This window comes from Alligator sinensis, unplaced genomic scaffold, assembly GCF_000455745.1.
Source record: "Alligator sinensis unplaced genomic scaffold, ASM45574v1 scaffold886_1, whole genome shotgun sequence".
Lineage (NCBI taxonomy): Eukaryota > Metazoa > Chordata > Crocodylia > Alligatoridae > Alligator > Alligator sinensis.
Window position 1 is genome coordinate 3263 of NW_005842040.1, and position 23446 is coordinate 26708.

Here is a 23446-nt window from a genome sequence, read left to right on the forward strand (position 1 = left end):
GGGCCTGGTGAGGTCACAGGCCATGTGATGGGAACAGGGTGTTCTGGAATGCAATATGGCGGCCAAGATGGCCACCAACATGGCTGCCTTGGGGGTTGGGTCTGGTGAGGTCACAGGCCATGTGATGGGAACAGGGTGTTCTGAGATGCAATATGGCGGCCAAGATGGCCACCAACATGGCTGCCAGGAGGGTTCAGGGGTGGAGTTTCTGGTGGCAAAGGTCAGGGGTTAGGGGCGGGACTTCTGTTTGCAAGATGGTGGCCAAGAAGGCGGCCAGGAGGGGGCGTGTCTAGGGGTGGGGTTAAAGGGGCGGGGCACCTGCCAGTGGGCAGGGCTTATCAGTTTTTACAGTTTGACAAGATGTGTACCCTATATACTACTATCCATTATTTCTCCTGGTTGTTCATTCTACACATTTACCAGAAAATTGTACTGTACCTACGTTGAGTGAAATGCTGCATACAATATGCAGGGAAGAAGGTAATAACACACAGATACACATGCCTTTCATTCAAGTAAAATTGGAAGGCACATGTTCAGAAGACCTTGACATTGGAGTCACATTCGGCAAAGCTATCAGGAGGCATAGGGGTTAGCTGAGAAATAAAGAAAAGAGGAATAATTCAGAAAAATAACGTTTACAGGGACAGGTTTTGGAAGACAGAAGTGAATATGGATGTATTGCCAAATTTATCTGGGTGTCCTATAGTCTGATTGAATTTAGGCAGAGCAGTAGAAAATAGTGACTTCATCAGGCAGGTAACCCAAATACTAGCTTTGGACACAAGCCATGACTCATTTGATTTCCCCATTAGATGTAATGTGTATGTCAGCAACCTAGCACAGAATTAACAACTGCTGCTAAATCTGTCCCATGATGAGGTTAAAGGAATTTATAATTTTTGTGCCACCTGGTCTGGGATGTTACAGTTTCCTCAGATTTTAACTCTGAGGTCTGAGGGACAGGACAGGGTCAAGTGTAGATTTTAGCTCCTGTATTACTGGGGAAATCTTCGGTATTGCTGTCTCACAGAAGTGCTCTCCTGTCACTTGAGTCTTTGAGAAGCTTGTTATAATTATCTCCATTACTAAATCATAGAGGTGCATTTGAAATGCATAATTATAGGGACGATTCATATTCCTAGACTTGATTGTCATTGTTGTCTACTCCATGACACACAGACAGGCTGAATTTACCTTGCAGTGGCACAGTTAGGGCAAGCAGCATAGCAACACACTTGGGCACCTGAGGCACACAGAATTCAATGGTGCTTTAAGTAAAAGATGGTCCTTCTACTCTATCTGGAAATGACAGGAAATTCTGGTCAAACCATGGCAAAGGCTAAGGGTTTCTTGACTCCCATTTCCTCCTGGAGGAGTTCTCCCCACCTTTTCTTCTTTTTTGATACTGAAACCCTGACAGGGGAAGAAGGAAGGAGGGCTTCATGTCATTTGAGAAGCTTGTACAAAGTAGATGGCTGTCTTGTTGCTATTACACTGGCTATCCAATGGTTATTGCTCTTAGCTTCAGTCACTGATTTCATGAGTATCATATGTCAAAAGATTAAAAAAGTCATAGGTCCAGAAGGTTAGCATGAGAAATGATGCCAGGAAAAAGGAAGGGCATGCACAGTACATGTGGCTTTTGAAAGTTTTCAATTTCTAACTGTGAGGGCCGTCTCCCGATCCCACCCCTGTCGCCATGTGCGGACGGCGGGGGGCGCGATCGGGGCCCTTTTGTGCTGCGCGGGCTGTGGCCAGCAGCCCGGGGCACACTGGATCGGAGAGAACAGGCGGCACACTGGAATTAGGCACGGACACTTAGCGGTTAATTTAAAGATTATTTTACTTACACCGAAGATGGTCGCAGTGCAGGCAGGAAAACTTGCTTGAGTTGCGGTTACAGATAGGAAAGATAAGAGGTGGACTAGAGTTCCGTCCCGTGAACACTCTTCTAGCCCGTCCGGTTGGAGGCTCTAAACCGCGAGCCCGTCGTGCCAACCAAAGAAAGTACTCGTCCGAAAAGAGCTCTGAATAAACTCACACGAAGTTTGCTAGGCTCCGTGGGTCTTTCTGCTCACTCATCCACACGAAGTTTGCTAGGCTTCGTGGGTCCGGTTCTTTTGCGCGCAGGAAGGGATACGTCTAGGAATCTATCGGCGACGGGGAGAGGCCAGAGGCTGATCAGACCTCTGTTGCCTGCTTGAAATACACGCTGGGTTCAATAGGCTCCGCAGCGCTTAGAGATCTTCACACAGCGTGAAGTCTCCTCCTCCTGGTAGTCGTGGAGTCCTCCAACTTGGGCGGAAACCACACAAGCTTTTTATACGGCTAGCAAGCCAATCACTAGCTGCCACGTGTGCATAATTTCACGTGAACCAATAATGGGGCTCAAATTAGCATACACATGGCGGGAACTCTTTGCAACGTGCATCTCTGTGCTGCAACAAAGAAATGCACCCTGCAAAGAAAGCTACTAATTGACGGGAATTCCCTTGCACCGGGGTTCTCTTTTGCAGCAGAAAACTCCACCGTGCAAAGAAATTGCAATTTAGCGGGAACAATTTAGCAGTGCCGAAGCGCACACACATCAAATCACACCTTTGGGTTGTGACACTAACAATTCATTCTGTGGTGCATAAAAACTAAATCTACTTCTGTTACTTACATTTCAAAGAGTGCAGACAAAAATTAAAATGATTCATGCTACTGGTTAGGATTGTCTATATGTTTGTACATGTTTAAATATAAGTCATTTGTAAAAGTGACTCAGACAGTTTTAAAAACTTTGAAACCAACGAGTTAGGGCATGCAAAGAATTGCGGTCACATTAATCCTAATAAAAAAAGAAACTATTTTTCATATGTCTGAAGAAGTGGGTGCCCGGTGAGAAGCAAGAGAATGAAATTTGAATGCTCTATCATCCTTCAGCTGGTTATTACACCCCCTCGCCAGACCCTCCAGCAAACTTGCCCACCAATGGCAAAACTAGCAATGAAAGTATTCCTTTAGTAATAGCTGCTATTGTGAACACAAGGCATTTTGGGAGGATGGCCCAAAAATGCAGCATTAGGAAAGTCTCAAGCACAGAAAATTGTTTGAATGAAAAACCCAGAGCCTGGATACTTATCTGAACCACCAAAGCCAAATTGTTCTAAAATCCTCCCAAACCTGAAATCGCATCCAAAATTTAAAATTCAAAATGTTGATCAATTCTCTTCATAGCCTAACTTCCTCACAAAGAAGTTCCCTTCGCTTCTGAAGTCATAGCTGTGCAGCCTTAAAGACTGTATAACCCTCTGTAATGCAGGGTTCATTGTAGCTTTTCCTCTGAAAGGGTTGTATGTAGGTACAAAACCAGGAGAACAGCAACCCCAGGGCATCAAGTCCAATCTGCTGCTGCAATAGATATCTATATCATATAGGCCTTTTCCCAAACTGACCAAGTTCCATCTTAAAAATTGGTTACTCCCATTACTATTAGGAAGCTGTTCCAGAACCTCATTTCTCAGATAATTAGAAACTTTCTTCCCATTTTCAGTCTAATTCTTTTCATGGTCAGTTTGTATCTATTTATTCTTGTACTAACATTGTCCTGTAGTTGAACACTGCCCTCTTCTGCTGCTTGTAAAAAGCAGTCATCTTCCCTCTCAGTTTCCATTTTTCTAGACAAAATGACAAGTTATTTTAGACTCCTCTTCTAAGACAGTTCCTCCATGCCCCTGGTCACCCTAGGAGCTCTTCTCTGCAACAGTTCTTGTTGGAATACATCCTGCATTCAAAGACAGACAAGTTCTTTGGGTAAATGTGGTACCTTTTATTAGACCAACTAAATAATTTGAAAAATTGTTCTTTGTAAGCTTTTGGGTACAAACACCCCTTTTCATTCTGTACCCGAAAGCTTACAAAGAACAATTTTCCCAATTATTTAGTTGGTCCAATAAAAGATATCACATCTACCCAAAGAACCTTGTCTGCCTATACCCTTAGACTAACATGGCTACAACCAGCACCTCCTTCATTCAAAGAAATTCTGGAGACCAGATTTTTACAATGTATTCCACAATGAGATCTCATACGGGGTTGTACAATGTCATTAGCAGTGTTTTTTTTTCATGCAAGGATGAGCTCTTAATTAGAGATGATGCTGGCAAAGCCTTGAAAAACCCCAGAAACCAACACAAGTGTCTATTCATGGATCATCATTCCAGTGAGTTTAACCAGTCAGAATTATGGAAAGCCACTCCCATTCACTATGGGCTTTCCCACCGATCTGATAACTTAAGTCCTTTGTGTGAGAAAAGAGCTATCACCATATGGCTTACATTCTTTGTGGTTTGATTAGGTCTGTTCTAAAGTGTTTCCACACTGTAGAAAGGACTGCCTCCCAGTTAAACAAATCTCAGTAAAGAGTGTAATTAAAGATCTAGCCTTTTTTACTGGATTTCTGGACAGAATTTTCTTTCACAGCAACTAGCATCAGTCTACTATTCATGTAAAACAAAAAAAAGAACAAATTAATGTATAGCTTGCAAGAAGATGTAAAGCCTTTTCTCCTATACAAGTGATGCATTTTTATTATTTCTGCTGTGTAGTTTCTTTCTAAAGGAAAATGATTCAAAATTAATGTATGCTCAGAGATATTTTCAGAAAAGATGTGCAGCCATGGCTCAAGCAGGTTGAAGGAAGAAAAAATGTCTTACATTGGCTTTCCAATGGGGACAAAATTAAATGTATAATGTGTATATCATATAGAATAGAAAAAAACAGGGGCAAACTACATTTTTAAAATTCAGCAAACAAAAGGCATGAAAGAAAACTTATTCTAAGAGTGCAGGAGGTGGGATTCATTATTTATGATTAGCAATGAACAACAGTAGTTGGAAGAAAGAATTTCCACCACTTATAATAATAAAGGAATCACAATACAGTAGTTGTGCCCTGATTACTTCTTGACATTATAAGCAATTAATTGCCAGGATATAGAAGTAGCAATACAATGGATCTCACTCAAAGGCTAATATAGCAATACATTATCTTTCATAAAATCTAACACAAAGCCATCCACCTGAAATTACTGTGCATGTTTTGCGTGCATGAATACACATATAACTACACAGAATGGGTATGCATCTTGTAGTAAAAAGAAATTCCCTCCAGCACTTAATTCTTGGAACTATTAAGGCTGGCAAAAGCCATGGGAAGCTGGACCAACCTATTGCTGACACCCAGGGAAGAACATATAAATTGAGAGCACCAAAGCACTCAGGTGAGAAGCTGTTTTTTTTCCTATCCATTGGAAGGTGTTTCATTTGGTGGGACTTCCTCTTGAGACCTTAAATGTGGTGGAGACAAAGAGTCAGAAAGTTCAGTCTCCAAAAATGCGGTGCGCAAAGGCCGAAGCTGGCCAGTGAAGAATTTTCTATTTGATGGCAGAAATCTGCATAGGCAGTCATGTTGCTACTTTTCCCAGCTACTCCCCTATCTCTACACACAAAAAACCTATAGATTGGGGTTCTCCTGTGGGCAGAGCATGGTGGAAGAGAGAGAGCTGTGCTGTGCTCAGTGCCACCCTGGCATAAGTAACTGAAGCACCAGTGAAGCACTGGGCTGTGCAAACAGAATCTTTCCCAGCCACTCCATCTGAGTTCTCTTGGATGGAGGTAAGAATTACACATGAGATCAAAGGTTATATGGGATATGCTTGATTGTACAGAAACCTAAATTGTGAAATTGCTGGCCATCTTTTAAAAATCAGGCATTTTTAAGGCTTGTCAAGATAAGTTCCCAAAATTAGAGGAGGCAAAAATCACTAGTAATTTTTTTTAAATCCTGACCTGCTTTAGTTAACTTTATTCACCTTTTTCATGAACTGATAAAGAAAATTGAGAGCAGTAGTTTAAAAACTGAGAAAAATACATAACACGTTACAAGGATCCATCTAAGATATTCACTTAATGTGAAACGGTACAGAAAAAAATATTCTCATATTGTAATCATTAACATGCAGGCTGGAACTCTGTCTCCTTGTATGTTTGCACAAAACCTAACATATTCATGTATAGCTTTCGTAGTCAGATTAAAGACATCCTAAAGACTGAAAGAAAGAAACAATTTTCCTCATGTTTTCCTTGTTTCTAATTGATATCACTCCAGACCCCTTATCCCTTTGTGGTTAGACAGCCTTTGGGTTTCACTTATTGATAAACTTGGCTTCTGTAGTCTATATTGCCCAAACATAATACATGCTTTAAAAAATCTCAGACATTTTGGCTAACCAGATCATTTAGCATGCTGAATATTCTGGCTCATTTTTTTAAAATAGTGATGCTCTCATATTTTCTTTTGCACTGCATGGATTTTTTCCTTTTAAGCCAAACACTAGACATTCTGGATGCTGACTTAATGATTTGTATATGTATGAGCAGAAGCAACATTTTATCCCAGGCTCAGTCCTGTAACTACTGATGTCAGTGACAAAATGCCCACTATTTCCCATTAACTGCAACTTTGAATTGTCAATAAGATAACAGTCTGAGCAAATGTTTGTGTTCTCTCTCTGTCACTGCTTTTGGAGCACCTCTCAACTATGAAGAATCATTATGTGGGGTGTCCAAATGTAACCTCTTCTTTTCCAGATTGTTTCTGCTACTGTGGACAACAGTAAATTGCTTCTGGATATTGATAACAGCAGGATGACTGCTGATGACCTCCGAATGAAGTAAGTACTTCTCTATAATAGACAAATGAACCCATTTCACATCCCACTCGTGAATTTACCAAATCAAAGCAATCTTCCAAAGGAGAGTTCGAATGTTACCTATCCATGATAACAGACAACAGTGCTGATCAGATGAACTTTCAAAGAGTGGCTGTGTTTATATGAGATTTCTAAATGTTCCTTTTGCATCCGTCTTTGGCTATGATCAATTCAGATCTTCAGGAGAAAAGCAGCTGACTGTGTACCTTTTGAGTTATGCATTGACCATATGTCTCTCCTATTTACCAAATTACTTTCTCTCTCTTTCAGTACAGCTTTATTGAAGTGTTGAAGACACTGTCATTGGTGGAGTATAGTTAAGCAATAAATTACTTCTAGGACAATTGAGAATTACTTTGAGGTTTTGCCTATTTTGTTTTTGGACAGTGTGTATTATTGTATGATATCTAATTGGGTGAAGGGGGATTGAGGATGGACGAGCTATCCAAGGAGACAGGAGCTCTCTCTCATTTTAGGAAAAGATGTCAGGACATTGTTATGGTACTGTCAAAAAAATATATATATAGACAATTTTGTTTTATTTTTATAATTTAAGGGAAGATATTTTCTAAATGTATCTTCTTAAGTGCATTACAATGTATTGACATCAGAGAAAGACTGACTCATATGAGAGTGACAGTAAAAGAGCAAGGAAAATCTTTTATGCTAATGCTTAAAGAAAAGTAATTGAAGTTGAAAGCCGTTTGGGAGAGAGGTGCTGTGAGTTGCAAATTTGCTAAATGGACTGATTTTTGTACCAACAGGCACATATAATGGTTACTTTTATCATGGGCTCAGCCTCAGACACTAATTTTTTTGCCCCTCTTGATTGGTTCAGGTATGAGAATGAACTGACCATCCTCCAGCTTGTGGAAGCTGACATCAATGGCTTGCGTAAGGTCCTGGCTGAACTCACTCGTTTTAGGCCTTCCCTGGAATCAGAGTTTGAGCTATTGGGGGGTGAGCTGAATGCACTCAAGAAGAACCATGCAGAGGTAAGATAAACCCATTAAAACAGTATGAATGAAAGAAAACTACATTTCAAGAGTCATTATAGCATGACTGTTCTTGGCTACTGGATGTTCATTCTGGAGGAAGGAAATCCAGATGAAGACCATTGCAGTCACACCAATTCAGGGAAAGAGGTGACTCTTCATTCATCAGGAAAAATGTAACTATCAAATTGGTTTGACCAACAGCATGACCAAACACAGGATCCACATCAGCTGGTGACTTGGTGGGAAGTAGAGACCAATTTTACCATAGCAAGTAGACATTTTCTTTGGCAAAACACTTAGCTCTTTTAAGCTTCCTCCCTTTAACTTCAAGTCCAAACCATAGTGGGCACATCTACACAAGACACTACTGCTCAGTCATTATTGTGCATTTATTTAGTATTTGTATTAGCAAGTACTAAATCAATATGCAATAACAAGAATTACTGTGCAGTAGTGCTGGTGAACATCTTTTAAGTGATGCTACTGTGCACTAGTTGAATAATACTGCACAGTAGCATACTAGCACTGTCTGTGCTGCGACGTGCTACTGTGCAGTATTATTCGGCTACTGAGCATTCAGTGTCTCATGTAGATGTACCCAGGGTATCACTAACTCAGCTACAATCATTATAGAGTTCATCATGGACATCCCTACTATGTTCTTGCTCAAGAGCTAGGCAACATGTATAAGAGCTTTATTCATAGCTGTATGATGCTTATTCTTTTGCTTGTTAACTTTGGTGCTTGGTCTTTCATGTCAGGAAATGAGACAACTCCAATCCCAGACTGGTGGTGATGTGAATGTGGAAGTCAATGCTGCTCCTGGTCAAGATCTGACAAAGATGCTGAATGACATGAGAGGAATATGAGGAAATAATTAAAAAAAACCGGAGAGAAATAGAACAATGGTTTGAAGTCAAGGTAAGCCATGCACACTATTACCATATTGCCCTTGAGGAAAAAGAAAGGGACACTTTCCTACAAAGTAAGAATAAGAGGAAAAGTATTAATATATCTTACACTAAATGGCATAGATTAATATTAATAGATCACATGTGGCTTTTAGCAGCAAAACAAAATCCAATGCTCCACATCAGTGATGAAGTGCACTGGTGAAAGTATAGTATGAACAAGGAGTATAATAGCAAAGGTATATCGGATTGAGGCTGATGTATATTAGCAAAGCTGAGTAACATGAAAATTATGAGAAAGTAGTAGGCATTTCAGTCTAGGCTTGACTAACACTGGAATATATATCAGTAAAAAGCTAATACAACCCCTGAATGATTGCCTTCAAGCCAATAACTATATTCTTTTTATTTACTCTAATCCTCATTAAAGTCTTTATAAAGGTTGAAGACCCTCCCACAACTAGAGAGACTTCTTCCGTGTTTGTGTATTTCAGATGGAAGAGGTGAATCAGGAGGTCGTATCAAGTGGTCGGGAGGTGCAAAAAATTAGCCACCAGCTCACTGAACTGAGACGTGAATACCAAAACCTGGAGATTGAACTGCAGGCCCAGATCAGCACGGTACATGATGGCCTCAGGTTTTGTCCGCATATACTCTGACATGCACATGTGGGGACTGAGACAAAGGGCCATGACTTGCCCTTCTTTTTGAACCACTGGAGTATCCAGCTTGGCAAAATTGTTCCCTCGCAGGACTCACAGAGTTTTGTACAGTAAAATCCCAAATTCCAGTAACAAAGGGATCAAGTTTGCCCCAGGTCTCCCATTTTGTATTTTATCCTTCAATACCCAGAAAAATTCTCTGGAAAACACCTTGGCAGAAACAGAGGCTCGTTACGGTGCCCAGCTGCAGCAGATCCAGGTCATGATCAACCATGTGGAGGAGGAACTGGCTCAGTTGTGCTGTGAAATGGAGAGTCAGAACGAAGAGTACAAGACGCTCCTTGGCATCAAGACCCGCCTGGAACAGGAGATTGCGACATACCGAGAACTGCTGCAGGAAGGACAGCAAGACATTATGTACGTGCACTTCAGAGCTGCCAGGTCACAGAGCCAGAGCTCAGTTTAGTTGACTGTTTAAAGGAGATATAGAGTCATTAGAGTAAGAGTGGGAAATGCTGGGGTGGGAGGCTGTGCAAAACATTCTGGACACTGCTTGCACTGAGGGGCTGTTTTATTTAACCAGTACAATCAGATGAATTGGGAGAGGTTGTTCAGATCTACACCAAAACATTGATTTGCACCTCATTCTGTCCTGTTTGGGACATCTGAACAGCCATCATGCAAAAATGCATTGCACTGCTGTCCTGGTTGTCACATGGAAAAAAGACAAAAAGCTGAATACTCTTTCAGTGTTGTTTCGACTTCCAGAAAACACCTGGAAGGACAGTCAGTCACAAAGCTGGAAAAATGAACCCAGCATTCCTAAGTGCAGGATAGGTTTGTTTCTGTCACATCTCCTATACATGTGTGAATTACTTCAGGTTTTTTTTGCTAATTAGCTTTTGCTTCATTTATGCCAAATCCTTTCCCTTCCACAGCTTCTCTCAAGGAGGGATTCAAGTAGGATCCAGCAGAGGAGGTGGTAGGTCCTCCCAGTCCTACTCTTCATCTTCCCACTCTCAGTACCAGGGTGGTGAGATGACAGGTAAGAATACTGTTCACAGTTAGACAGTGACTTATTAGCATCCCCCACTTCCTCCTTGCTTACAGAATCTGATCACTGCTACACTACAGCAAATTAAAACTAGTCTGGCACCTAGGTCTGGGGAAGTCTTCAAGTCCATAAAGCCAAGAAAGAGAAAAGAACTTGTCTGTTAAGAGAAAATTAAAGAAAAAAAGGCATTTCATGCCTTCCCAGGAAAGTTAAAATGCATGTTATTAGCATTACAAGTGGGTCTTTCTCTCTTGTTCTAAGCTTGTAGCCACTTGGTATTTTCCCTCCTCCTTGATGCTTTTCCTAATACAGTGGGACATTAAATAAAGGGGAACATTTTAGGCCTCAGTGTTGCCAACAAGATTTGCTTTCTCTGCTGTATGATGGTTTCTTTTCTTCCTCAACAGGGCCATCAAAACAATGCTAGGACAAGAAGAGGGACACAAGCATCCTATGTATTAGGACCTTCTGGACAGACCTATAGTCAATGAGACAGGAAACCAATGCATTTGCTATGTGTCCATCCAAAGAACAAGGCGGATGCTACTAGAGCAATTTGGATGGGCCACCATCTGGCTTGGCATGCTGCCCATTGCCTTCATTTTGTGTGTGCTTTGTAGCCAGTCAGTTACTTTAATCCCTTGGTTCTGTAGCTAGATATCTATCCTTTGCTGAAAAAAATTATCTCTGATAAACATTTACTTCTCTGCCATGCAAACAAGAAACATGTATGATTTCATTTAACATATTATTTTATTGGCATTCCAATTGGAGTACTATGATGGGGGGGGGAGGGGGGAGGGGGCAGTGATGCGCCTGTGCCCTGCCCCTGCCCTCACTCTCAAGCCACAGTGCTTCTTGGCCTGCTGCTGCCCTTCACTCCTGACCCACAGTAGCCTGCCCCCCAGACCATGTACCCCTCACTCCCAACCCGCAGCCCCCCCATCCCTGCTGATACCCCTCATTCCTGACCTGCAGCCCCCAGGAGGGTGACCCTGTTTGTCTTTTGGCTTCCAAAAGTCTGTACAGTTTAGGGAATGTACTGGGTTCACAAGGGGAAATAAAATCACTGCTTCTTTTGCAGACAGGAGATTGGGGAGATGGGTAAAAAGTTTCCTCTCCTCCCAGTGAAGAATGTAAGGTGTTTCCCAAGAGGAACATCATAGACACTGAGGGCTCCTACACGTGAGCAGTGAGGCTGCTGTGATGTGCTGTAATTACAGCACATTGGAGCACACTTGATTAACTGAGGTAATTACTGATTAATGCAGGGTAATTACCATGCTCCAACAGACTCTAGCATCTGATACATCAGTGTTCCCATGTTTAAAAATGGTGGCTGAGGCACATTTATTACTTGCTCACACCTGCACCCATGAAAATATGCAATAAGAGAAATTCAGCAATAAGCAGTTTTCTTTGTGTGCATGGATCCATGCTAGCCGGAGGGGGGTCAGAGGTGGGAAAGGTATACCCAAAGGGGAAAATGGACCAAGCCAAGACATTGGGTGAGAGCAATAACCATTTTTGCCAAGACTGTACCCGCATGGTGAGTCACCAAGGCCAGATGAAGAGAAAGCATGCAGGCCTGGGCCCAAAGTCTTTTCTGAATTTTCTGTAATTCTATGATTCCTTTCCTTTCTTGCCCCCAAACAGTTCCTAGTCATAGCATCATAGAAAATTAGGGTTGGAAGGGACCACAGGAGGTCACCCAGTCCAACCTCCTGCTCAAAGCAGAACTATCCCCAACTAGATCATCCCAGCCAAAGCTTTGTCTAGCCAGGGTTTAAAAACCACTAAGGATGGAGATTCCACCACCTCTCTGGGTAACCTGTTCCAGTGTTTTCCTATGAATCTAGGGAGAAAATGTTTCCTAATATCTAACCTAAACTTCCCTTGCTGCAACTTGAGACCATTTTAACTAGAGCAGCTGCCTTGTGTCACAGGGCACTAAGGCAATCCTGCTCCTTTAGGAGGGCTCTACAGTGGGCTAGAAACAGTCAGGCTAGAGAGCCCTGCAAGCTGAGGCAGAGCTCCACAACTGCAGGTGGCCCAGGCAGCAGGATAATGAGGGAATTAGTGGCACTTGCACCCGGTGAGCTGACTGGAAGGAGGCAGAGCCCTGAGCACATATAAGTCCCGGGGCTGTGGCTGGCAGGAGTTAGTCCTGTGGGAGCTTCCAGGGGAAGGAGCTATTGAAGGGAAGAACTACTTAGAGACATTTGATGGTCTGGTCTGCTGCCTGCAAGATGAATAGAGCTCAGAAGGTACCTAGGGCTAGGAGGCACACAATAATAAGATAGTTTACCTTCTTAAAGGGGCAGAGTGTGGCCTCTGTTTGTGTAAAAGGATTTGCCTCCAGTTCTTTTTAAAAACCCTAGGGTTTTCTACTCAATCAAGTCTTTGGGGATAGATAACCTTAGTTCCAGAGCCAGAGTGGGCAGACTGGCCTTGGTTCTGGCAAGAGAGGGGCTCCAGCCAAGATAAGTGGTTAGAAGAAGAAAACCACAGACTTGAAAAGTACCCAGAAGGCTTAGAGGGAGCCAGCAGATGGGGACATGATTTTACAGTAGTTAGCAACTCAGGGCGGCGTTTGAGTTAGGAATTGGGTGGTTTGTGCTTCGCATTTTAACTGGGAGCCTAGCTTATGGCTACAGAGGTGGCTAGAGGCCACAGGGGGTGCCAGGGAGGCACTTTGTACTTAGAGCCTCCCAAGAACCAGGGGGGTGGGGAGGGCAGGGCAGTCCCTATCTGGATAGGTAGTGGAGGACAGGACAGGGTGGCCCTGATCTGGATGTGCTGGAGGGCATGGTGAGACAGCCCCAATCCAGACATGCATGTTGTGGGTAGAGCAGCCTGGCTCCAATCTGGATGCATGGGGCAGGGGAGAAGCATCGCAGCATCATTTGGATGGGCAGGGGGTGGGCTAGCTCTGATCCCACTGTGCAGGCAATGGCTTGGAGGCCACATGGAGCTTCCACTGCTCATTGCTGCCATATTTTCTGACCCATGGGGACTGCCATGGGCTGCATGTCATGGCTCCATGGGTTGGATTTGGCCTATGGGCCAAAGTTTAAGCACCCCTGAGTTAGAACAGTAACGGATGATATGTCTCAGTGTTGGAGTTCACCAGCAGAAGCATGGTTAGGAAGAACTGTTTAATAGCAGAGGGCACTGCAGATTAGGACTACTACATACTGGTAAAGGTGGTAGTCATGTGAGGATATTAAGAAAGTAGCAGGGGTTTCAAGATAAAGTTTAGTAGTATGGGAGGATTGGTTGGTAAGGAGCTAACACATCCCCCGGGTGACTGCTTCCAAGCCAATAACTTTTTTCCTTTTAATTACTTTTATCCTTGTTAAAGCCTTCATAAGGGCTGAAAAGTTAAAAGAGCCTCTCCCAGCCAAAGAGCCTTCTTCTGCGCTTCTGTATTTCAGATGGAAGAAGCGAATCATTGGTTTATATCCAGGGGTCAGGAGGCACCAACAAGCAGCCCCAGCCCACCAAACTAAAAAAGAAATTCCAGGGCCTGGAGACTGAACCACAGGCTAGATCAGCATGGTATGTGATGTCCTCAGGTTTGGTCCTGACATACTCTAGGACATGCACACATAGGTACGGAGAGAAAAGAGCATGGCTTGCTTTTCTCCTTGAACCACTGGGGCACCTAACTTGGCAGAGATGTTCCCTCAAAGAGATCACATAACTTTGCACTGGAAAATCCCAAATTCCACTAGCAAAAGGAGTTATGGGAAGGGGGTGGTGCCAGGCCCCTGGGACCAATCCCACTGTGTGGGGGGTGGGAGGGGGTGGTGCTGGGCCCTTGGTACCCAATCCTGGCATGCGGAAAGGCACCATACCATTTATCTGGCCCACAGAGCCAAAAGATTGACCACCACTGCCCTGGAAGATTGGAGAAGGACAGGACTAATTCAGCCACTAGATGGTGTTACGGCTACCTGGGAGTGGGTCCTGGGAAATCTCACTCTAATGATGCAGAAGATAAGACTTGTTACCTATAATTAATGAGAGGCTACAGAAGTTGAAACAAAATAATTTCTCCATCCATGATGCCAAAGAAAAAATCAGTGGGTAGTGCCTTGATTACTATGTTGCAATATAAATGATGTATGAACATGACTACAGAGAGTCCTACTCACACTCTAAGAAAGGTCATCTCAGCTGAAATCTAACACAGGACCACCCAAAGATGAGATGATTGTTCATCTTGTGCAGATTCAGACAATTGGTATGTGCATCACTGGCCAAAAGAATGAAAGAAATTCCCTTTAGCACATAATTCTTGGCACAAATGGTAAAGCTGGCAAAACACATAGGAAGCTGGACCAGCCTATTACTGAGTTTGTAGTGAGCTTTCTTACCAAGCTGCAAAACTAGCTTTGGGTTCTGGGTTGGACATTTCCTTGCTCTCCCTACAAGCTGTAGCGCTGGATAAACCTCTAGCCAGTCTTATAGAAGTGGTCAGGGTAGTGGCTTCAGTAGCTATGGTGGTGGGAGTTTCTAAGTCACCGTTAGAAAATATACCTCCTCTGTAGCAGTCAGCATTAGTTATGGTTTTTGGTTGGAGATCAGGTGGCGGAAACTACAGTGGGGGAGCATGCAGTGATATGTACAGATGAGTCACTGGTAGTAGCAGAGGTGGTGAACGGGGCGGCAGTCTTGTTCGTGGGTATAGGGCTGGCTTTGGAGGGAGATTGGGTGGTGGTTTTGGAGTGGGTTTTGATAGTAGCTTTAGAGGTGGAGATGGGTCCTGCTGGCTGGCAATGTAAAAGAAAACCAGCAGAACCTTAATAACTGCTTGGCTGCCTACTTGGACCAAGTGCAGAAACTGGAGGATACAAACATTGAACTAGAGCAAAATATCAGGGAGCGGTACATGAAGCAAGGTCCTAACATCTCCAAAGACTACAGAGCAGGGTTTGAATTACACCTTGACTCTTGGGGGATCTGCGAAAAAAAGGAAACCAGTTCATTGATTAACAAGCCCACCTATGTGAAGGAGCAATCTGATCGAAGATCCCCCCCTAGATTATGATTTTCAAATTTTACAGGTGGCTGTCATCTCTTATGGGGGTCTTAGCCCCCATGAGCTCCCCAATAATTCACACCGTGATTCCTAGACTATCAAACAACTCCAAAATCAGGAGAGAAAGAAGTGGGGGGGAGGGGTTCTATACATTGGAAAGATTTACCATTTGGTGGGATTTCCTTTTGACAGCTTAATGTGGCAGAGATAAAGAATCAGAATGTGGACATCCCCCTAAAGTGGAGTGTAATGTGCCAGAGCTGGTGACTGAAGAATTTTCCATTCGATGGCGGAAATATGCAGATGCAGGTGTGTTCCTAGTTTTCCCAGTTGCTCACCATGTCTCTGCATGCAGAAAAACCTATAGATTTGGGTTCTTCTGAGATAGTGTGGTGGAAGAGAGAGAGCTGTGCCATGCTCAGTGCCACCCTGGCATAAGTAACTGAAGGATCTGGGAAGTCCCATTCTGCATGGGGCAGGTGACTGTGAATCAAGGATGTGCAGTCAGCTCCCAAGGGCTCCCTCTCTCAACTCCATCTCAGCCCTCTGGACAGAGGGGACAAAAGTCACACTCCAGAAGTGGTATGCTATGAAATATTTTAGTTGTTTACAAGTACTGATGTGGGCTCATATAAAGACCAGCAATCCTTAACATTTACTTATTCTTTAAATTAACTACATTTGGATCTGCTCCCTTTACAGTGTCAGGTATGAATAGCCTATTTTTCTACGTTGGGTGTGCAAATCCCAAGAGTCTTGTTGTCCTCTATGCACATGCCGAGAGTGTTCTTTGTGGCCTCCCCACCACTGTACTTATGTGAAGCCTTAACTTGACCCTGGGATTTGAGAATGGAAATATTTTCCAATCTGACTTTCTGTAATATAATCCTTAAACATTGATCTAATGCAGGAATGGTTTTCCTACGTCAGGCCAACAAAAAGCAAGCAAAAGAAATATGGTGAAATATTTCCAGTGTGAATCCTAGGTTTCTCCTTATTTGCTGGGAAATCTCTGTTAGACTGGAGCTTCTGTAGAGTTTTGTCAGTCTAAACCAGTAATCTCTGAACAGCCTGGGAATACTGTATACTGTGGCACAGCAGCAGCATCGCCTACGTATTTCCCCAGGTGACTAGTGATTGTGAATGCCTCAGTTCCTGGGTCTCAACCTTAGACACTTTACAGAGTGCTCTGTGTCACAGGAATCAAATCTCTCCTTAGTTTCTACTTCTAGACTAACTAATCCCAAGTGTTCCAAGCTTTTTCTGTAAATCATGTTATCACTATGGTGTTCATGTTTTAAGACCCTACTGGTAGCCCTGCTTCAGAAAAGGAGCAAGTATGGAATAGCTTCATTCATAGCTGTGCTACAGAAAGGAACCATACTCTTTAACATATAAAAACTTTGGTGTCTGGCCTTTTTCTTCAGCAAATGAGACAACCACAGACCCAAATTGGTGGTGATGTGAACGTGGAGGTCAATGCCGCTCGTGGCCAAGATTTGATAAAGATGCTGACTGACACGAAACAGGAATATGAGCAAATCATTGAAAAGGACCCAAAAGAGGATGAGAAATGATATGAAGTCAAGATAAGTTATATATGTGACAAGCATCCCTCATATCAGAGAAAAGAGAAAGAGGAAAGAAATGATTGGCACTGAGTGATGTTAACAGGTCCATGGGAACTCATCAGTTTAGAAGAGTAACTGCTGATATGCATCAGTATTGGAGTTCACCAGCAGAAGCATGGCTGGGAACAAGGACTATAACAGCAGAGGGCATGGTAGATTGGGGTTACTATTGGTAAAGGTGGTAGTCATGTGAGGATATTGAGAAAGTAGCAGAGATTTCAAGATAAGGTTAAGTAGTACTGGAGGATCTGTTGGTAAGGAGCTAACACATCCCCCAGGTGACTGCCTTCAAGCCAATGACCTTTTTCATTTTAATTACTTTTATCTTCATTAAAGCCTTCATAAGGGGTGCACAGTTAAAGGAGCTTCTCACAGCAAGAGCCTCCTTCTGTGTTTGTGTATTTCAGACAGAAAATGTGAATCATCAGGTCACATCCAGTGGTCAGGAGGTGCCATTAAGCAGCCACCAGCTCACCAAACTGAGAAAGGAAGTCCAGGGCCTGGAAACTGAACCACAGGCCTAGATCAGCATGGTAAATGATGTCCTCAGGTTTTATCCTGACATACTCTAGGACATGCACACATGGGCTGTGTCTAGATAAGCATGGCTGTGTGGTATGTGGTGCTGCAGACATGCCTGCGGCGCCACATACTGCACATTCAGTTGTTCTTCATGCTGCAAGGGGGTATGTGGGGGAGTAGTGGATACCCAGGGGTAAAAAAAAAACTTGCAGAAAAATGAAGTGGAGCAGCGCACACAGAGGCAGCATGCGCTGCTTAAAACCGGAGCCTGGCCTACCTGAGCCATGGTCCAGCTGCTGGCCAGGCTCCGCGTGGCAGGATCACTGCAGCTGCAGCCCCAGGAAGCCCCCAGGACCCCAGGTAAGACTGCTAGGGCTAGCCTAGTGCTGGCCCCAGCTTCCCCTGGCCCACCTGGGGTAACCTGGTATGTGCCAGAGCACACGTGGCACAGGTGTTCCCTGGGGACAACTAGTGGCGGCTCAAGGTGCTCCACTGCTAGTTGTCCCCAGGGAAATAAACTTCTAGACACATGTGTATGCAGCCATGGAGATTGAGAGAAAGGGCTACAGTTTACTCTGCTCTTTGAACCAGTGAAGCACCAAGTTTAGTAAAGGGCTCACATTTTGCACTGGAAAATCCCATATTCTAGTAGCAAAAGGAGTTGTCCCCAGTCCTCACATTCTGCATTTTCTCTTTAATTTCTCTTGCACTAGTTTTATAGGCATTACATTATGTGAAAGTTCTGCAGTATTTTTGAGCTGAAGCCACTGTTTTGTTGCCCTCCTGCCTCTCCTTTTGCTAATGCAGTGGAATATTAAATACATGGAGATGTCTTTCAGCAAAGTGTTGCAGACAAGATCTGATTTTCCCACTTGGTAATTATTTCCTTTCTTTAACAGGGCAGTTAAGACAATGCTAAGACAACAAGAGGGACACAGGCAGCGTAAAACTTCAGATCTTCTGAGAAGACCCATGGACAATGACAGCGGAGACCCAGCACATTCACCATGCATCCTTCCAAAGAGCAAGCACCTATGCAGCACGGCTGATGCTGCTAGAGCAGATTGGCTGGGCCACCTTCTGGCTTAGCATGTTGCCCATTGCCTTCATTCTGCGTGTGCTCTTGTAGCCAGTCAGTTACTTTAGTTCCTTGGTTCTGTAGCTAGATATCTATCCTTTGCTGAAAAAAATTATCTCTGATAAACATTTACTTCTCTGCCATGCAAACAAGAAACATGTCTGTGAAGTGATTTCATGTAACAAATTCTTTTGTTGGAGTTCCAACTTGGGTGCACCTCCCAAATTACATAGTGTAATGCCTTTCCAAGAAAGTTTCCCTGCCATAATACAATCAGACAATGTTTGGACAAAAAAGAAAAATATTGGAGTAGGAAAATTTTACTCCTAGAAAATACAAGGGTGACATCAACCAGAGAAGAAAAATGAGCTTTCATATTAACAAGTGAAGAGGGCAGAGCAGGAATCTGTGAGACTCCTGGGATAAGAGATTTTTAGGATTGGAAGCAGGAATCCTCCTCAGAAGCAGAACCTCAATCCTGCACGCACTGGCAAATATTTTTTGAAAATAATTTTGTTATGGGTTAACAAATTAAACTATATGATTTTCCCTATGGCTGACCTGAATCCTGAGATTTAGTCTGACTTCCATGGCTGAAGTTCCCATGGCAAGGTCAGACTGTGCATCATTCTTAGTCCATTCTGCAAACACACCTGAATTCATCGTTTTCAGGCATGAGTGTTTCAGTTTGATCCTTCCTGTGGTAAAGTTGTTCTGCATCTCTGGCTATCCACAGTTTTGGCAATTCATAGGGATTGCAACAGCCCAGGACAGGAGAAGGGGACAGGCTAACTAATAAAAGTACCAAATTTCTTCTTCCACACAAAAGAATGTCTGGCCTACACATTTTGAAAAATATTTGTAGCATTTTCTTTCATTTCCTTTTTCTATTTACATAAGCCGGTGCAATCTCCATGAATAAAGGAGTTGGATTCTTCCTGTCTTTACATTATGTACACATGTGCAAAATAGGTGTTGAGTAGTACTGAACCAGAACTGATTCTTTGTTGTACACTTCCCTGACAGCACATTTGCACCTGTATAACAGACTGCAAAAAGTGAGAATCAGGGCAGAATCCGGAACCAAAGTTTTATGTCTCAGGAGCTACCTATGCACTTTATTGTCTGGGTGAGGATTAGCTATAATCATCGAAGCCATATCTTTCTTGCCACTGGGTATCTTCAGAATATTATTCCACAGCTATCATTAAAAGGAAACAAAGTCGCTACACTTCCTCCTCCTTTGGCATCCTCAGACCTAGTTGTCTTTCATCAGCTGTTTCCATCTAGGTGTAATGCCCATAGCCTCTCACAGAAACTGCTCTCTCAAATCCCTGCCATTTTAGCCAGAATGATGCTGTCAGGATGAGTAAAATGAAAGGTGCTTGTGGTGTTCAGTAAGTACAACCCCAGGCAACAGATTGAAGCCCAGACTCTTCTTCCAGTAAGCACAGAGCATTGCACTTAGAATCAACAGGAGATAAGGGCAAGGAGGAGTTCCTCTAGATCCTCTGTACCAACAAAGAGCCAAGATTTCAGACCGCCTTTGTGCAAGTCAGCCTAAGGCATCCATAGCAACAGAGATATTTCTTCAGATACAAGTCTGTGTGGAAGTGACCTTCATAGAACTCCTATTGGAAAATCTGACTTGAAATGACTTTCCTAATGGGCATCTAGAACTCAAATTCCAAGTTTAGTTTTCACATATGAGAGATATTTTTTTATGCTCTGGAAAACACCATTCCAGAAATTATTTGCATTTCCTAATGCAAGAGGGGATTTTCCCGAGGTGTTTGAAGAAATTCAGAGCCTGCTCAAACATTCTTGGTCATCTCCAGATAAACCATTTTTGGAGGCAAGCCCTCCTCATTCCTTGCCTACACTTTAGCTAGTTAAAAAAAAAAAAAATCTTTTCTGTAGCCCCTGGTCCCTTAGGCTAGGGATAGGCATTAATCATAAATTGGTTTAAGTGATCAGAAACTGGTTTCAGCCTGTAACAGAACAGATATTCAGTGCACATAAACCAGTTTGAAAATGGCTGAAACCAGTTTGAGATAAACCTGATTGAATATAGTATCAAACTTAAATGATTTGGGTCAAACTGGTTTATGCAATGTCTGTCCCAGAACCCTTCCTGGTTTAAATTAAACCAGACTCTCCCAGCATCCCGGTATGCTTTCTGGGCTGGGCTCTCTGCTCCCCAGCAGAGCTGGCCTCTCCCCTCTGTTCCCTGGCTGGTGCTTGGCAGAGACTGCAGGCATTTGCTTGGCTTCTCCCTGCTCCCCGGGCTCCCCTCACCACTCTCTGCTAAGCAGGGATTCCCCCTCTCCTCTGTCTTACAGACACCTCTCAGCATTAGCTAGCAGACCACATGCTGGCTATGGTCCGTGAGAGACCGGTTCCTTCCTTGGGAAAGCTGTTTAAGAAGAGCTTGAACTAATGGAGAGAGGCTTTGTTTCCTGATGGGGTGGTAAACACTGAGTTAGGGGTGATAAGCACTGTGTTATCAACTCCCTGCTGGGCTGGGGAAAACCCCCTCCTTAATCAGAGCATCCTGCTGGGGCCTGGTCATGCCCCCCTCAGCTCAGCACTATGGAAGGGGAGGGAGGGCTGCTCCAGCACCCCCTGCTTCTAGTCTGAGCCACTGCAGGCATGTGCCTGCCTTTCTGGGATGTCCATATGGTTACAAACCAGTTTAGCCTAACCAGGTTAGACTAACCTGTAAAGATTGAATCAATTCAGACTCAGGCTTTTTGAATGTTTGTCCCTAGCCTTAGACTCTATTCAAGGCTTGGGGGTAGTGTGTTCTAGTGAGCACAGACTTCTTTAACTTAAGCACAATACCTTTTCTCTTTTCCCCAACAGCTTGAAATGGACGTCTGCACTCACTATATCATACTACTCTCCAACCTAGAATTAAGTCGAGCTTCTGTCTGAGTTCTACTTCTAAGCCATCGCCACAATTTATCTGTTTCCTTGCCTAGCAAAATCCCAGTTCCCCTCTCTCTCAGAAACTTTTTTCAGTGTTTTTCATGTGTTTGCACAATATTTCCCACTCTTCCCCCAGCACTCTGAAACTGCATCAAGTTCACCTTTTTCTTCCCTGCCCAAGGACTCTTCATGCTCATTACCTGACACGGCCTTCTTAGTCAATCCCCATCTTGTTAATTGTTGCCCCTTTCTGTTTGCCAAGCAATTGCCAGTTTTTTCCTTGGCACCCCTCTTAAACCTGTCTCCTTTCCTTCACTGCCTCCAAATGGTTTCCTAGTCCCAGCTTCCTCGTCCAGCCAGTTTTAGTTTTCCTGTCTCTCAGTGGCTTCTTATCCAATCCCATTGTCCCCCTCAGGCTCTCTACTGTATAAAAGTTACCATAGTAATTATTATTAGTTTTACAAGAGCTTAACAAATCACATTTAGTCTTTTGTCTGCTGAACACACCTAGGGCTCCACCTTCCTCATTACTGTGCAATTCCCAACGGTGTAATTACTAGGCATAAGCATGGCAGATTCATTTTATTGGGAAACAAATGTAAGGTAAGACTTAAGAAAGAAGTAATTCAACAAAAAGGATAAAGACAATGCATATCAAGATGATTTGGAGACTGGAGAGCCTTTTTTTTTAACCAGAAGAGACTAGAAGAGAATAGCAGGTTTAGCCTGGCAAAGTAAAGGGTGAAAAGGGAACCGATTTCTTCCTATAAATACATCATGGGGTAAACCTATGATAGGGAAGGAGAACGACTATATAGGCTAAAGCTGGGACAAGAATAACCATGCCAAAACTGGACATGAAAACAAAAAGGTTGGAAATTAGAAAAAAACCCATAACTATGAGTGGAGTGAGTATCTGGACAAGCCTTTCAATAGCAGTACTGGAAGCAAGAAACCTAACTGGTTTGAGGACAGAGCTAGATAACTTTGTAAATGGGATTGTTTGAGACAGTTTCCTCCAAAGCATAGGACAGGACTCAGTCCATGTCAGTCAAATGTTCCTACAAATACATTTATAATGCAAAATGAGGTAGTAAGCAACCATCAATCATATGGACCATGGTATATGTGTAAGAGGTCCAGTCAGATGCCTGAGGAATCCGTCTGTGGCTGACAAGCCCAATTTGAGAGCAACACAGCTTGTTACAAGTTTAACAGATCCATATGTTGTCTGAGTTGCAGTCCCAATTTACAGCATGCTGCTTTCTTCTTTCTTGTTTTGATTCCATCCTCTAGATCAAAGCCGCGTCATGTTGAGCTGCACCCAGTGCCTGATGTTCCCTCCAGATCGGATGGGATTTTGTGTGCTCCTCTCAGCTTTCTACGCTGATGTTGAATGGCTTCGTATTATTTTTGCACACATCATGGTACTGCCACAGAGGGTGACCCCACTTTCTAGAGCCATCTTGAATCTCACTATACAAAATATTCTCGGGGAAACAGCTTTCTCTCATTATCCTGATATGACCAATCCATCGCAAACGTTTCTTCCTGATAATGGTTTCTAAGTGTGTCACTTGTGAGTGTTCCAGGACCTCTGTGTTTTGTATTCTGTCTTCCCACCTTATTTTCAGGATCTTATGAACATATCTCATGTGGAAGCTGTTCAGTCTCTTGATATGCCTAGCATATGTAGTTCATGTTTCTGAACCATAAAGCAGCAAGTCTCATGGATTCATAACTTCACTTTAGCTGGCAGTTTGCTGTTATTCCATTCACATTTCTGTAATACCCTGAAATTCTTAGCTGCTTTTCCAATTCTGTTCATCAATTCAGTTTGAAGGTCAAGATT

General features: G+C 43.2%; 1 protein-coding gene across 1 annotated transcript; it reads left to right on the top strand.

The window, feature by feature from the left end:
• The first annotated feature begins 55 nt into the window (after positions 1–55).
• On the top strand, positions 56–10812 carry LOC102376455 (keratin, type I cytoskeletal 15-like). The gene is given in 9 exon segments (XM_025202931.1): positions 56–220; positions 6639–6721; positions 7599–7755; positions 8520–8614; positions 8616–8679; positions 9164–9289; positions 9522–9748; positions 10270–10376; positions 10793–10812. Coding segments are annotated over 9 exon segments (1044 nt in total).
• The last annotated feature ends 12634 nt before the right edge of the window (positions 10813–23446 follow it).